Source organism: Aulonocara sp. 'chitande type north' Nkhata Bay, linkage group LG16 (assembly GCF_057382095.1).
Source record: "Aulonocara sp. 'chitande type north' Nkhata Bay isolate Kocher_YH1m ecotype deep benthic linkage group LG16, A_spYH_male_GT1.1, whole genome shotgun sequence".
Taxonomy (NCBI): Eukaryota; Metazoa; Chordata; class Actinopteri; order Cichliformes; family Cichlidae; genus Aulonocara; species Aulonocara sp. 'chitande type north' Nkhata Bay.
In genome coordinates, this window is record NC_141359.1 from 13,760,219 (window position 1) to 13,777,273 (window position 17,055).

The following is a 17,055-nucleotide window of genomic DNA, read 5'->3' on the forward strand; positions in this document are numbered from 1 at the left end:
TTCTTTAAGTCTTGTAAGTTGTGAGGCGGGGCCTCCATAGTTTGGACTTGTTTGTCCACCACATCCCACAGATGCTTGATTGGAGTGAGATCTGAGGAATTTGGAGGCCAAGTCAACACCTCCTCCTTCTGCTTTTCAAACTGTTCCTGAAACATTTTTGCTTTTCTTCATGATGCATTAGCCTACTGAAAAAGGCCACAGACGTCAGGCAATACTGCATCCATGAATGGGTGTACATGGTCTGCAACAATGCTTAGGTAGGTGGTGTGTGCCAAAGTGACATCCACAGGGATTACAGGACCCAAGGTTTCCCAGCAGAATATTTCCTAAAGCATCACATTGCCTCTGTCTGCTTGCATTCTTCCCATAGTGCATCCGGGTATGGTATGTAAAAAAAAATTGCCCATTGTTGGGGCTTTCGGCAGTGGACAGCACGGGGTCAGCATGGACACCCTGACTGGTCTCCATCTCTAGTCACATGCATTCCAACAAACTATGATGGACTGTGTACACCTTTCTATCAGAACCAGCATTAACCTTTTAGGCAGCTTTGAGCTAAAGTAGCTCATCTGTTGGATCTGACCACATGGGCCAGCCTTCACTCGCTCATCAATGAGCCTGACCACTGCAGAATTTTGACCCTTGTCAGACTCACTTAAATCCTTATGCGTCCCCATTTTCCTTGCTTCTAACACATAAACTTTGAGGATAAAATGTTCATCTGCTTTAATATGTCCCAGCCAGTAACAGGTGCCACGATAAAGAGATAATCAGTGTTATTTATTTTACCTGTCAATGTTAGTAATTTTGCCCGATCGGTGTATAAACTTTCTTTAGCATGTTCAACTCAAAGTGACTTTCCTAGAGAACTGGAGAGTTAAAAGTGGGTAGGGCTGCTCGATTATGGCAAAAATGATAATCACGATTATTTTCACTGAAATTGAGATCACGATTATTTGACGATATTTATTTAACCCTTTAAGACCTACTATAGAACCAAGTCCACCAGAGCTTATATTATTTTTTTTACATGCTGTAGTGCCATTTGTGGGAGCATTTCAAGTTGCTATACAACTGTTATAGCCCATATTTTAATAATATGTATGCATTAAGTCCATAGTAACTACATTAATTGCAAAAAAGTGCAATAAACTACAAAAAAAATTGAAAATCGAAAATTGAAAATTTTGTTTTGTTTACATATATTTCTACTTGGAGAAATTTAAGAGGTTTATCCCTCAAAACTTTAAATACAATAAAGTTGCAAAAAATAGTTTACAACAACAGGAAATTTATTTTGAGTGTCTTCATAGTTTTATTTTGGAGATACAGCAATTTTTATATATTGCAGGAAAAACAAAAAACAATCCTATGATGCAAATTTGCAAAGAAAACAGCATGTGCATCATTTCACTGTGGGAAGTGTTACGAACAGCTGATAGGAACGGCAAAGCGTGTTTCTGGAATATTATGTTTTTGTTCCTGCAAGCGCTTTTTATGCAATTTTTGCAAAGCTATATGTGGAACGAAACCGTGACCGAGGACAAGCTGATGGCATAAGATGTAAGTACAACTCCTCCGGTTTCATATGCAAAACAAATTATTGCGCTAGCTTACACGGTTCAGGTTCTACAGGGATTTAAAAATAGTTACGCAAAACGGAGCATGCTGCTCTGACCGGCTTTAAAGGGTTAACAATGACTTTAAAAAAATAATATAAAATAGTGTGCAACACCACTGAAGTTTTTTTTACCTCTCTTTTCAACCAACAGCAGTCACTCTCCTCTCCAAATAACTTCTGCTTAGCTTTCCGAGCTTCCCTCGGGTCCTCTTAATCAGCGGTCTCCAACCTTTTTTGCGCCACGGACCGGTTTATGCCCGACAATATTTTCACGGACCGGCCTTTAAGGTGTCGCGGATAAATGAGGGAGGGGCTAATAATCGGCTCAGTCATTTTTAATGATCGTTGAAAGCCCAGATCGTAATCGTGATTAAAATTCGATTAATTGAGCAGCCCTAAAAGTGGGTATCATGTAAGCTTTGTCATGCCATCCATTTTTATATAACTCTGCTGCACTGCATGTGCATTCACACATGGTTGACCCTTAATATGTAATGAACATATTGTCACTGGGCAGTCAGCTGCTTTATAGGGTTTAGTAGCCTCCTACTAAAGTGTGTCTAATGAGAATAACTGACTACCTGATGTTTCATGTTTCTTTGTAGCTTAATGTTGAGATGCATCCAAATGTGTGCATGTGTGCATTAGTACTAAATAGCAATAGACTACAAGCTGTGTTAAATTGTAAGAATTTGGTGTTTTTGTGAGGTAATTGATTAAACAGAAATTCATTTTGGTCTCACTGCTGAGAAAACTACAGTTGCATTCTTATGAGTCAGTCTGAGAAGCATTTTAATAGTATTTGTGTTGAGTTGTCTGCCCTATAAGTCCAACGAGATGTTTTTTTTTATTATGTAGTGTGTAGATTCAGTCTTTTATTACTCAGTTCCTATTGAGCCACACTCACCCTGTAAATGCACTCCATGGTTCACTTGTTTTATATATCCAAAGCAATAAAATATAGAACCAAAAAAGTCTTAGTTTATCAGTTTAGGACATTTCATTTTGTAGCTTAAAGAAAATAATGTTGTTATATAGGTAACAAAGTACATAAGTTTACCTCCACCAGAGCTTTGGCTATTTGAAACATGTTGATGCAAACCAGATGGTCAGTGAGCAACAGAAACCTTTCTACAGAAAGAAAGGCAGTGCAGCACCAGATGTATCATTAAAACCCTAAAATACACATACCCTAATAAACATTGCACACTATACACACTTGCAGCCATAGTGACACGGGTTTGTTGTGCACCTGCTGTTTTCCACACCTTGTAATAGCCTCGGTTGCTACAGGTCTAAACAGGCCTGCAATCAGAAAGACAGAGGGGGAGTTAGGGGTAGTGTCTCACTCATTTTTTCTTTGATGGATGCATTTAGTCCAAAGGCTGTGTGGACTGCACTGTAACACATTTGTCATCTTATTGCTAAAAAGGATGCAATTTAAGAAAGGATTGGAGCTCCACAGCAGTGTATTGCTTACAAGTGATGTGCATTTGAAATGGTGCATCAAAAATCAGGGAGAGAGCGAGAGGCTAATCAGCTGAAGTCTATGAATATTTGGAGACATTAATAAGTTAGAGGAAAAGCTGCAAAGCTATGTATTTTTCCTCGTGCAGTTTTTACACTGAACCTGGAAAGTATTCACAACACTTCACTTGTTCCATATTTTGTCATGGTACAGCCTTATTCCAATTCCAGCATTGTAAATAAATCAACCACCAGGAACCTTCATAGAGCTGGTTGCCTGGCCAATCTGAGGGATCAGCGTAGAATGGCCCTAGTCATGGAGGTGACAAAGCGCACAATAATAATGGATTGGATTTATATAGCGCTTTTCCAGGCACCCAAAGCGCTTTACAATGCCACTAGTCATTCACTCTCACACACTGGTGGAGGAAAGCTACACTTGTAGCCACAGCTACCCTGGGGCAGACTGACAGAAACGAGGCTGCCATATCACGCCATCGGCCCCTCTAGCCAACACCAGTAGGCGGTAGGGAAAAGTGTCTTACAGAGACAGAGAGCCCGGGGATCGAACCAGCAACCTTTCGGTTACAGATGTGCTTCCCAACCCCCTGAGCCACGGTCGTGCGCTTACTCCAGTGTTGCTTTGTGGAAAGACGAGAACCTTTCAGAAACACAACCATTTCTGTTGCACACCACCAATCAAACGTGTATGAGTGGCAATATGGAAACTACTCCTAATGAAAAAGGTTCATGAAGCGTGGTGGTGGCAGAATCATGCTGTAGGGATGTTTTTTGGCAGCAGGAATTGGGACACTAGTCAAGGTTGAGGGAAAGATAAATACAGCTATATGTCTGTGTAGGTTCTTGGAAAGAAAGCAACCGGATTTCATTACATTTTATGAAGACAAGAGGTGAAACGTCTTTACAAAGCTAAAAAAAATCCATAGCCAAGATAAGAAAATGTTTGGCTACGAAACCACGCTGTGATTGTCCTTGAGTGGCCCAGCCTGAGCCCAGACGTGAACCTGATTGAACATCTCTGGAGAAATCTGAAAACAAGCTGATGTTCCCCATTCATTATTATTGAGCTTCTCAAAAAGACTTGAGGCTGTAATTGCTACCAAAGGTGCCTCAACAAAACGCTGAGCAAAGGCTTGGTATATACATGTAATATTTTTGTTTTTCATTTTTAATAAATTTGAAATAATTTCACTTTGTCAATTTTCGGTATTGTGTGTAAAATTGTGAAGGCGAAAAGGTGAAAAATGAATTTAATACATTTTGGAATAAGACTGTAAAATGATAAAATGTGGACCAAGTGATGTGTTGTGAATACATTCCAGATGCACTATATTATAGGCTGCTTCTTCTTAAATTATTGAAGAAGGGAACAGAAACTTAATAACTGACTGCTTGTGAACTATCCTTCCTAAGATTAGCTCCAGCAGAGCAAACTGCACCTAAAAATGTAACATGTGGATGAAAGCAGGTGTAAAATCTGAGGCTGTTTTATTAGACACAATGCGACACAGTGAGTCAGAGAGAGAGGGGAGGGAGTAATAAGACAGTGCTGTTTCTTCTGAGTAATGGATAATGAAAACACTTGATGATGGCAATGAAGAATGTAACAGTAAATTAAAATATGCACATGAGGTGACCTCAAAGAGAAGCACCAGAACAGAAGATAAAGACACAGCGGAGATGCAGACCTTTATTTATGTTCCTGATTTCCATTTCTGCGTTTTTACAGTATGTGATTGCAAAATATAAGTGCATAGAATTGTATATGTATATCAAAAAGAGATTAATTATGTCTGCACTGTTTTGGTCAAAGTTAGTCTCCAGTAGATTTCTGTTCAGAATTCCTTAAGTGCCTTGTCTCCTCCCTATATAACATCTGTGTCAATGATCTTTTGTTTAGAGGCTAGTATTTCCTCACATATAGATTTCACTGACTAAGGTCCTTAACTGTATACAGAATACATCATTGGACTATTGTTCACACAAGTCTGAGCTGATAAAATAATGGACAGAGGTAGATGCTGCCTCTGGGTTTGAAAGTTACGTTGTGGGCATTGAAGCTCATCTGCTCATTCACAGCTGTATGTATGACCGAAACGGTATGGAGCTCTTTCTAGACCGGAAGCAGCAACATGGAGCTTGGTCTGGGTAGCAGCTGGATGAAGGAAAAACATCACCATCAATAAAATTTCAAAATATATGTTGCTTGATGACAGCAGATACTTTGCTGATACACATGAGCATAGCTAGAAGCAAAGAAAATCTTGTGGGTTTGGGGTTTTTTTTAAACAGCTTCTGAAATGCAAGAGTGTGATCATGACTGGATACCACTTCGGCATCTGATATACCTCGGAGACAGAAGATGTTGTTGTTCCCTCGGACTAGTATCAACAGAGATCCTGCACCTGCTGCAAGAACACAAAGTGTTGCAATGAAACATTTTGCCATCATAAAAGACAGAAAATTATTTTCACATCTAAAAAAATTTTATTTTTCAGATTCACAGTACAGTTTAACTACAAGGTAGAGCATGTTAAGTTATTATTACATAGCAAAACATTATGCTACACAGTAAAGTATTAAATATGAAGTAAAACAAAGTATATACAAGGTGTAAAGACACCTTGTATATACTTTTCTGCATCTTTTCCCCTGCAATCTTTGTGTGTACCACAGAGCCATGGCTCAGTGGCTGAATGTCTGAGTCCCACATCAATGCAAGCTTCAAGCAATTTATAATTCTTAGCTTTTTTTTGATGTATCATAATTCACCACAAACTGTTTCTGAGAAAATGTTGGGGAACAAGAGCAAGAGCTCCTAAAACTAAAGTGACCATTCTTTGTGTTTATATGGATCTATCCTTCCTAATAACACTCCTTAGCCTAATTGTTTAGCATCTGTCTGTGTCCTATTGTGTTGTTAATCTCCCAGGTCATTTGGATGTTTTGTTTCACCATTTGTTAGTGTGTTTTCCTCCTTGTTACCTGTTGGCGTTATGATTCCCAAGCTCTTTAAAAGCATGTGAAGCCAACATGAAAGTCATTTAAACCTAAATCCTTCCAATGGAATCGGAATCGGAAACCCAGTTGTCTCAGTCTGTGACCTCTTTCTTGGTGATTTGTAATTTTAGTTGCTAGTTTTCTGTGTCTTTCAACATAGCTTCATTTTCACTTTGTGAATTATGGGCCCATTTAGAGTGAAAAAGCTTTAGGATAGAGATACCTTGTGAGTAGGGATGGGTACCGGTGTCCGGTGCCATGATGGCACCGGTTCTGACATAAACGGTAGTAACCAGACCGAAAAGCAGCGCACATTTCGGTGCTTTTTTTTCCTGAGCTGTGATACACTTCTAGCCAATCATTTTACGTTTCCCAGGATAGTAGGCGGGGCCAGGTACGTACGTTCAGTTAGAGCAGAGCTACAGATTAAAAATGTCCAAGGCGAAGCGGTCAAAAGTCTGGCTGTACTTCACAGCAAAAGATGCAAACTCAGCAGCAACAAGTGCTTTAAGCTGATACTGTGATACTGTCAAAGGAGGTAACACCTCGAATCCGATGAAACACCTGGCGACGCATAGCGTTTTTTTTAAAAGCCGAGAAATGCGCCGTATTTGATAGCTTGCTGCGAGACCTCACACCGTGCACGTCGGGTGGGTTGCCAGTTATCGGACCCGGAGCAACATCCCCCAAAAACCCGAAGAATAGAGTCCTGGCCCCTAGCCCTGCCAGTGTAGCAGAAATGATGAGGATGATGATGGCAGCAGAAGCCGTTCTTCTCTGCGTGAGTCGCTTAATGTTGTTCGAGTGTAATTTACGTTGAGTAGGCTAACCACGTTATTACATTAATGCATGTAAGGTGAACTAGCAAACATCATCATAGCTACATGCGGCTGTCCTCTTGTTTGATGGCAGATACTCCCTTCACCCTGGACAAAAAGGCTAAAATGACCAAAGAAAAAGTGGGAAACAGTTAAACATGAGAGGTTTTTGGACAAAGTTTGTGTTTTTTTTCCATTGTTTAAGCACTGCTTCCAGCCAAGAGTGATACCATATATGCCCCATAGCTGCAGAAAAGGCTAACATTGTTATCTTTTTACAAAAAAAACAAACAAACAGCTGAACATGAGAGGTTTTTGGACAAAGTTTGTGTTCTCCATTCTTTAAGCACCGGTTTGAGCACCGTTTAAGCACCGGCACCGTTTCAAAAGTACCGATTTGGCACCGGTATCGGATAAAACCTAAACGATACCCATCCCTACTTGTGAGTAATAAGTTCCTACTAATGATGCGCTAGTATTGCTTGTTTGTCACAGTTGGTTTTAAAAATCAAAAATAACAATGAATAAAGCATTTAACTAGAGGCAGTATCAGACAAGTAATGCTGTGCCAATTTTCAAGTTATTGTGGCTATGACCATCTTATCTATACAGTCTACAGATTTCACAAGCAGCTTCTCTGTAGACAGTATTTTAAATTTAGCTCTTTATTTTTACACTTTGTTTTCCACACTTGTCCAAAAAGCAGACTGGATAGCTCAATAAATGAATTACATGGTTTTAATTATTATCTCATTTGGTAATACAGTCCACTTAAAATATGGCATTTGTATTTAGTGACCTGCTTTAGACAAAGCATTTCTTGCAGATAGAAAGCTAGTGGTTGGAGCAGTTTTAGTGCTGTGAGATTATCTTGTGTACGTGTGTGTGAGCCGTGCCTGTATTTCAACTCTCTCCTCTCACTAATGTAAATCAAGATAACACACTGTGGGAAAACAATGACTTGGAAAGAAATGGAGAGAAGGAAGAGATGAGTGAGCATAAATAAGTGATGGGCTGTTGAAAGGGTGCTGTTTGTCTGTAGGGTTATCTACAGGCACTGTCCTTTAAACACACGAACACACACACATGCTCACAAGTAGAGGACGAGAGAGGAGGAGGCAACGGGAGAGAGAGAGGCTCTTTGCCTTTAGTGAGGCTCTTTGCCTGTCAGCACATATCTGCCTCAAAGCCTCATGAAGAGCTGGGAAGAGACTTAACTGAAGAAGGTGTGAGTGAGCTAGAGTTAATGAGAGACAAAGAGAGTGTATGTATGTAAGAGAGAGAGAGAGCGAAGGAGAGAGAGAAAGAGGGAGGGGGGCTTTACATCCTTGCTCTCTCTTAAAGACAGAGCCGGTTGTTCTCCACTCAGAGGTACCGCAGGCTGAAGAGGAAAGAGCTGGAAACATTAAGCTCTGTTTCGCTTGCGCTCTCTCGCTGTTTAGCCACAGTATCTGTCTCACTCTCTCGTACCTCCTCCCCCCTTTGCCTCCAGGTGATCACTCCGTTCCGTAGGCTCATCCTCTGTGCTGAGAACAGGAAAGAGATGGAGGACTGGATCAGCTCGCTCAAGTCCGTCCAGTCCAGAGAGCATTACGAGGTAAGGTCCAGTTCAACAGATTAAAGTGTGTGTGTGTGTGTGTGTTTGTGGAGGGGAGGGGAGGGGAGGGGGGGGGGGGTTGTTTGGCAGTTTTGGGGATGGGATACATAGAAATGCGGAGTTCAGATAGGGCTGCAGCACATGCATAAGCACGCCTCCACCCGCATGTTGTCACATGTTCGACACTGGGCAGAGTAACAGTAAGAAAAACTGTATTGGCACATCCTATTCTCCCAAGTGTTTTTTCTCCTTATGACTTTCTAACACAGAACATACTCGGTAGATGCCTATTTGAAAGCTTTTTTTTTTTCACTTCAAGCCAGTATTTCTTGAAGAATCTAGAAAACATGTTACCAGCATCAAAACTGATCGTAACTGCTCAGCGTATTCCACTGTCAACAGAATATGTTAAGAAGACTGTAAATCCTGGCTGTGCACTGACAGCGAGGTGATGTGGCGAGCACAGGAAGAAAGCTGTGCTGCATTTTAATGCCTTTGATTTGAGAGGGAAATCTTATATAAGACCCCATCCCTCACCCCCTTACTGCACTGCAGTGCTGCAGCAACCCCAGAGCTCACACAACACAGGGAACACACATGTTCACACAAACACACGCACACACACAGACACACAAGCATGCGCACTCCTGCCAATATGTCCACACAGCAGCATTTAATTGCTGTATCCTTTTATGTGACACTGTTAAAGAATGCAAGTACCCCAGTTTGTAAGCACCTGTTACAGTTGTACTTGTGAAAAACCAATTATATCCAGGACTGCGCCAACTACTGCAGATGCAACACCCACATTGGTACACTACACTGTGGCTCCACAGTAGGACCTCTCCATATACTAATGTGTAGAGGCATCCAGTTCATCTGACCTGGGTGTGTAGCTTTTTGTAAAAGTCGTCACTCTAACAACTCTAAGGAAGTGGAGGCTCTCTCTCTCCTGTGGAGGCTCTTTTCTTATACCAGGCACTTTCCTAACTAATGTTGTCATGGTGTTAGGGGAAAATGAATAATAGTTATTCTAAAAGAAAGCTAGTATACCACAAAGGAGTCGAGTATCAATTGTGTGTCTGTAAATCAATGTTCAATGTTTTTTCTTTTTGATCATGCTTACATTTGTGACATGTGACTGCTGTTTTCACCTCTCCTTTGCCAGACAGCACAGTTTAATGTGGAACATTTCTCAGGGATGCACAACTGGTACGCCTGCTCCCATGCACGGCCCACCTTTTGCAATGTTTGTAAGGATAGTTTGTCTGGGGTCACATCTCACGGCCTCTCTTGTGAAGGTGAGTACAAATACACTCAAAACTACACATGTTTACTATCACAAGTGTGAAACTCAAAAAGGATCATTATTTCATGTATTTCACTTTAAATTTGGGGTAAGCCAACATGTTTTTGTCATCACTGGATGAAAAATCAAAAGATTTTTGGCACTAGCACATAGACTACTCAATACTCCATTTGCAGTCCGCTAGTTTCTCCTGTCCCTGTTCTCACTGTAAGTGCATCTCCTCACACAAATGATAGGTCCTGTGCAGTAGAGCTATCTAACAACAAAAAGGTGAAGTGAAATAATGTTAAGTTAGTACTGAGTTGACAGTAACATAGTGTTAGCCTAAGTGCACTAAAAGCTTCAGAAGATGGCACGAGTGCAAACAAGAGAGAGGAGGACAGAGAGACAACGGAAAAAATTTGTCATCTACCGGTAAGCTTTTCACTCGTGCCACAAACTACTGCAGACAATGAAGAAAATTGTTGGTGTAGGAGGTATGACATCCATCCAAACTTCCAAAGAACCGCTGCACTGCTGCTAACTGCATGGCTCTCAACAGCTATGAGGTCACTAAAGACCATGGTACTTGTTTTTGTTGTTGTTTTTTTGGGGGGTTTTTTAGGTTGCAAAAAAGGTCGCAAAAATTGTCACATATGTAACACTTAAAATGTCTTAAAATGCATTTTACTTCTCCAACACAAACACCTACACTGATTGGAGAGCTAACCGCAGCCTCACAGAGTAAACAAATATGTGACGTATGATCAAAAAGATTCCAGAACTCTGCCCATCCCAACACACCAGATGTAAATTTGGCTGCTTTTCCTCTCAGATTGACGTGGACATTCCATGTCTCGTCCTACATTTCAGTCACCATGGACTTAGGTGTAATTATGGTGATTATTAGGTCAGCTGGCAAGTATCTCCAGGTAGAGTAAAAATCCTTTTTTAACAGAAGGGAGCTCATGGTAGTTGCCCTAATATGAGCTGTTTTGCGTAAGTCTGTGCTTCACTATATCTATATCAAATAATAATGTGAGCATATGTACTAAGCCAGTAGTGATGGGATTTCCGGCTCTTTTTAGAGATCCGGCTCTTTCGGTTCGGCTCACTAAAAAGAGCCGGCTCTTTCGGCTCCGAACCGGCTCTTCAGGTTGTTTTGTTGCTTTAATTAATTTATTATTAACAATAATATAAAATTATGCACAAAAGGAATTACTAACGTAAAAACAAGTGGTTTTATTTATATATGTTTATATATAAATATATGCGGTGGCCCCTAGAGACAAAACACGTACAAACTCCAAAACACATTTCTAGCATGAACTGAACTTCCAAAGCAGAGCTACTAGATCACTTAAATTACACAATTGAAAGCATGTGTGTATTGTTTGTGTATTTATACACAGGCACTCATATATATATTCAAATAATTTAAAAAAAAGTTCATTTACCTGTTACTACCACACACCAAATCCGGTCGTTGGTACTTGCTGGCTTGTGTAGCCACAAGATAACAAAGGCTCAACACTGTGCCCAGCATCCTGGAGCACTTCTGTTGTCTTTTGTACGTGTTTTGAGTTTTTATGTGCTTCTGAGTTTTTACGTGCTTCGGAGTTTGTACGTGTTTTTACGTGTTTTGGAGTTTTTACGTGTTTTGGAGTTTGTACGTGTTTTTACGTGTTTTGGAGTTTGTACATGCTTCAGAGTTCGTACGTGATTTGAAGTTTGTATGTGCTTTGTCTCTAGGGGCCACCGTAAATATACTTTTATTTATTCACTCCACATAAAATGTAATAAATAAATCGTATAATACAAAAATCAACTATTCACATTTCAAGTTTTAACTATTTAAATTTTCAGCTTTTTCCTTTCACAAATTTAAAGTGAAAAGAACACAAAACACTGCAAACCACAACACAATTAAATATAAATTATAATATGAAAACAAAAAGAACATGCATATTCTCTGTCATATGGACCTGCATGAATAAACTTTCTCAATCCTTTATCATCTGCAACCGAAAATAGTTGTGGATGATTACTATACCTTTCTAATGTTGTTGTCCCTGCCTCTCTTTCTCTCTCTCTCTGGCTCTGTTCCTGTGCTACTGAGTGTAACTACCGCCCCTCCCCCCTCTGCCCAGCGTAAAGCACAAGGCTCGCGTGCAGAGTGAAGCGGGAAAAAAAGTGCGAGAGAGAGGCTGAGAGAAAGAAAGAAAAAAAAAAACCCCACGTGACGGCTCGCGATAAGGAGCCGGCTCGCGTCGTTCACGTCAAAGAGCCGGCTCTAAGAGCCATTTCGTTCGCGAACGACCCATCACTATAAGCCAGCGGTCTCCAACCTTTTTTGCGCCACGGACCGACAATATTTTCACGGACCGGCCTTTAAGGTGTCGCGGATAAATACAACAAAATAAAAGTAGTACCGGTACCGAAAAAAATAAGATTTATTCATAACACACGTGAAAAGACCCAGGAAAACCGAGTTAACAATAAAAATGATAACAAAATAACGCTGAAAACCGATAAAAACCCTGAAAACTATACATTTCACACCTGAGCCTCAACTCAGAGACCGGTACCGGTCCGAGGCCCGGGGGTTGGGGACCGCTGTACTAAGTAATCCCTGTGAAACTAAAGCTTAGGCTTCAGATTGCTTTTTTAAAATGTTTTTTAACTTGTGTCTGTGTCATGTCGGTGAGAGTGGTTACTCCTAATATGGTCGTCTCATGTGGAACAGGCAAGGAAGCTAAAACTACTTGCTTCACACAGAGGATCAACTCGCATCAAGACTCAGCATAGGACAAATAAAGATAGGTTTGAATTCTGAAGCACACAAAGCTAGTCTAGTAGAGTCTAAGCATATCATGATAGAGATGGAAATGGGCACATTAAGTCTTCTTTAATGAGAATGAGGCAGGTTGAAATGATGCTGAATTATCTTGTGAAGAATTTGTTTTTAGACACATAGTGTTTTCTTACATAACTCTCTTTCCTGGCTCCTACTTCAAATAGCCACTCTTTTAAGATCAGACACCCTATAGTATTGCAACAGATGATTTTGCTTTGGAAGCAAAGCCTGTGAGTTGGCAGGTCTATAGGCACTTTGGGAAGGCTATATTGCTATTTTACGTAAGGACTGGTGAGTCACTGAAGTGAGAAAAGCCTTTTCTTGTGTCTGCCCAAGTGCAGCAGATTGGATATACCTGAGCCAGCAAGAGTCTTTGAAATGCACTGGGTTGTGGAGCAGGATGCCCACCAAGCTCACAGCCAGCATATCAGTGCATGTCACCCTGTATTCATATGCTTTTATGCCATATTGCGCGTTAGATAAGCGTTGACTTAGACTGCATTTTTTAAAAATAGCATTTCACTTGCCTCCAATTGCCCTTAACAGGGAAAAAACTGTTAAAGGATCACGAATGACACCATATCTCCTCACCTCATGTGTGAAAGAACAGAGAAGTGGGGTGTTATGAGGAAGGTGTTTGACATGGGGGGCTGACACTATTTTTTTTCTTTTTTGTACTTTCTTTTAGCTGGTGTAAAGTGTTATTGACAGGCAGCAGGCCATAATGAGCACCATCTGCATATCCTCTCACTCTAATTTTGCTAATGTTCCCCTGTGAGCATGTGCATGTGTAACTCAGTCCTGTGTGTGTGCCTACATGTGCGCTGAGTTTGCTGTATACGTGTGGAGGCAGTGAGAGCCTCTCCACTCAGTGCTCATTATCCTCTCATTTCCAGAGCAGAAGGCAAAAGAGAGAGACGTAGAGAGAAAGACCAAATCATTAGAGCAGTATCTAATGGTTGTTATTTGAATCGGCTTATTTTGCGCCACGCATAGACAAGCAACAATAGGAAGGTGCATTGAGATTATGGGGTTTTCATTATACATCACTGAGAGAAGCCTTCCATTGGGCACAAGGTACCTACAGGCAGACATTCATGGACATTGTTTTTTGGGCTAAATCACCATGAAGCAAAGTGAAAGTTACATATGGATATACAGTAATGGCATAAAAATGCTTATATGTTTATTTTAATTTTTAAAATGGCCAGTGCCACTTTTTAACATATCAATAAAAGATTTCATATATTTTTTTATTGTCTGCTAACGTGCAAAATGATTGTAAGTACTGAAGTAGATCCACAACCTTATTTCTTTATATTTTTTTAGGATAACACTGTGTTGTCATCAACTCAGTAATAACTTTCACTTCACCTTTCTGAGTTAGATAACTCAGAGTGAGACAACAGAGCTCTTCGCTAAATTGTATGTATAGACAACACTGGCTCATACACTGTGTTAGATGCCTTTTTTATGCTTGAGTGATTCATGGGACAGTGTTAAGTGGCATAACAATCAAAACAACATTCCTCTGAAAATGGTCATGTAAAATGAGTGGACTGAAAATAAGAGAAAAAGCAGCCAATATTAAAAGAAACACTTGGAAAGACCTTCAGAAAGTCTGGAGAGCTATTATCCAAGATACATCCACCCATCCATCCAATTCCTTCCAATGATGCAATTAAGGTCGCAGCTGTTCCAGCTGTCTTGCTCAAGACTACAGTTAAGGTCTCCCTTCTTGAAAGCAAAATAGAAAGAAATGAGAGGTGGTTCAAGAGTTTTGGACAATACTGCTGTAATTTGTAAATGTTTTGGTGATACAAAGCAGTTGTAAAGCACCTGTGGCTCAGGAGGTAGATCTACAACCTGGAAAGTCAGTGGTTTGATCTCTGGTGTCCTTGGATAAGATGTTGAACCCCAAGTTGTCCACAGTCCAATTTTAGTGAATGTGTGGAAGTGTGTGTGTGATAGGTACAAAGCTGTAAAAATGAATGTCTGTCAATGGACAAATGTGGCAAATGTAGTGTCAAAGTCTTTTGAGTCCTCAGTAAGAGTAGAAAATTTGCGGTAAATTATTCAATTTACTGCACAAATAAACTATGTCATAACTTTTGTGATAACACAGGGCTTTATCTAGCTTTGACATAGCCGTACCATTCAGGTGTGCATGTTACAACAGTTGTTACTGTGTTCACACATCTTTAGCACAGAGTTGGAGTGGTTAGCACCTGCTGACTGGCTAGGGAATTTTACTGTAAGGAACTTATCTGCAGGGACACGCTCCACCCTGACAACCATAGCTGGATAAGCACTGAAGATTAAAAAGATTTCAAAGACATTTAGCTATAAAAGGGCATTGTTTTAACCAAATCGTTGCATTTTTTAAAATGTGATGTTTGGCACACATTATTTAAATGTGTGCTAAGCATGCCTACATGTTCCTGTATGTTCTGCAGAATGGCTAATTCATTGGAGTTATTTCAAAATACTTTCATTGTCAGCAGCGACAGTGAGAATGGGAGGATCACCCGTGGGAATATGAGAACCAGTATGTGAGAATGGGAGAGAGTGGGAGACAAGAAAATAGAGAGGCTATCATAGAATGCAGTCTTTATTAAACTTTGAGGGCAGCCTGCCAAACAGTTTCACAGCAATCAGCGTGGCTTAAATTTCCCTTCGATTTCCTGCACGGGACAGTCAGTGGGGATTGATTTGTGCTACCTACCCATAAACACACACACAAACCGTAAAAGCAGTTTGCCTTTCCGTCTGTATTTCACCCTCACACAGACACTCACAGTCTGAGACAATGTTTTCTTCTAGTCTGGTTTGTATGACGGCTCTGTGTTTGGCCATTAACAGGCAGTGGTATTATGTCCTGAGAATTCTCTTAACGTCCTACTAATGCTCTCTAACAGCATTTAGTGGTAGACGAGATTGAAACATTGATTTTGCTCCCGGATATGACTTTGGCTCAGTTTGTAGTGTATCTGTGTGGCATGCCTAATGATGAGGTTTTGCGTGTTTAGAGAGAGAGAGGACAACAAGGTGGGGTAGCTGGAAGCAAAGCTCCCCATATCACAGACATTATTCATGAGTCTGCTAAGTGCCTCATCTTTACAGGAGAAAAAGTCGAGAGCAGTCTCCGTCTGTCTGTGCCACTGTACTGTTTCTTAAGAGACATTTATGTTGTATTTACACTTCACTCTTCATTCCTGTTCAAAGCAGCCAGCATTAAACGCATTCAAGTCCATGCTTCTGCTTCTCATTTATATGGACTAAAGCTTGATGGACTGGATGTTAAAGTTGTACAATGACTTTGTCAGCACTGATCATCTTTAGTAAAAATGATGTAAGATCCCTCCATCACCACACCTACTTGTAGCTCTGTGTTTACACTGATCAAGTAACAAAAATCTTACCAGGCTTAAGCCCTGTGAAGCTCCAGATCTCTCTTTGTTAAGTGAATGTCCATTCAAGGTTCCTTCTTTTTTTTCTTTGTTTCGATCACTCTTTACCTCCTTTGACACCAGAGCAACATTTCGTTTGCCCGGTAGACCTTCCACAATCATTCCCATTGCTGAACCATGCAGCATTTGATTAACCTGGGAGAACTACTCAATCTCTCCAACAGTCTAGGAAAAAAATGCTGTCCTCTTCCAGTTTTGGTTGCTTTTTTCAGCCTTCATTTTCTTGATTTTCTGGTAGACAGTAAACGCATAGTGAAAGTAAGGTTAGCAATGTAACACTGCTAAAAACCATTGTTCTCTAACTACGACATTACTTCTTAAATCAAGAAGCGTCTGACGTTTCAGTTGAATAGTTAGGTATTTGATAGGCGAATTGATAGCACTCTAATACTCTCTTAGCTTAATTTAGCACAGACAATGGAGACAGACAACACCTAGCATGACTCTGTTGCAAACTACCTCTCAAATGGAGGTAGTCAAGTTCATGAGTTGAATAGTTTTGTCTCACATAGGGTGCTGCAGGAGGTAGAACAGGTCATGTACCAGCCAGAAGGTTGCCAGGTCAATCCCTTGCCCCAATCTGCAGTTTGAAATGCAAATGTCAGGTTGTAAACTGGGCTAATATGGCTCACGATGAACAGTGTTTTCAGAACTTTTTTGAGAATTTACGCACACAGTAGGCCTCTCATTTGGACTAATTTATTAAAACACTGGGTGTGTCTGTTTCTGAGGTCTTCATTTGTGTTTTCAGTCAAGAAAAATAATTCATATTATGTTGCTGCCATTTTTTTTTGTTCCTGTGCAATATTTCGGCAGATGTGCAATTTCCATCCCTATCCTTAACAACCATAGCCCTTCCACCCTATTATTATTTATTGCATTTTATTATGATGCCCTTGTACACACCCCCACAATG

General features: G+C 40.4%; 1 protein-coding gene across 8 annotated transcripts in view; it reads left to right on the plus strand.

Annotated features, from left to right (window-relative positions):
• Positions 1–17,055, plus strand: part of dgkh (diacylglycerol kinase, eta) — an 80,224-nt gene that overhangs the window by 34,117 nt on the left and 29,052 nt on the right. For 7 of the 8 annotated variants that reach the window (XM_086268006.1, XM_086268013.1, XM_086268008.1 and 4 more), the window contains 2 exons: positions 8,420–8,524; positions 9,693–9,825. In XM_086268006.1, coding sequence (XP_086124132.1) covers positions 8,420–8,524; positions 9,693–9,825 — 238 coding nt within the window. Of the gene's footprint in view, positions 1–8,130; positions 8,154–8,419; positions 8,525–9,692; positions 9,826–17,055 lie in introns of those variants that run through there. The other variant, XM_086268012.1, reaches the window with a different exon arrangement.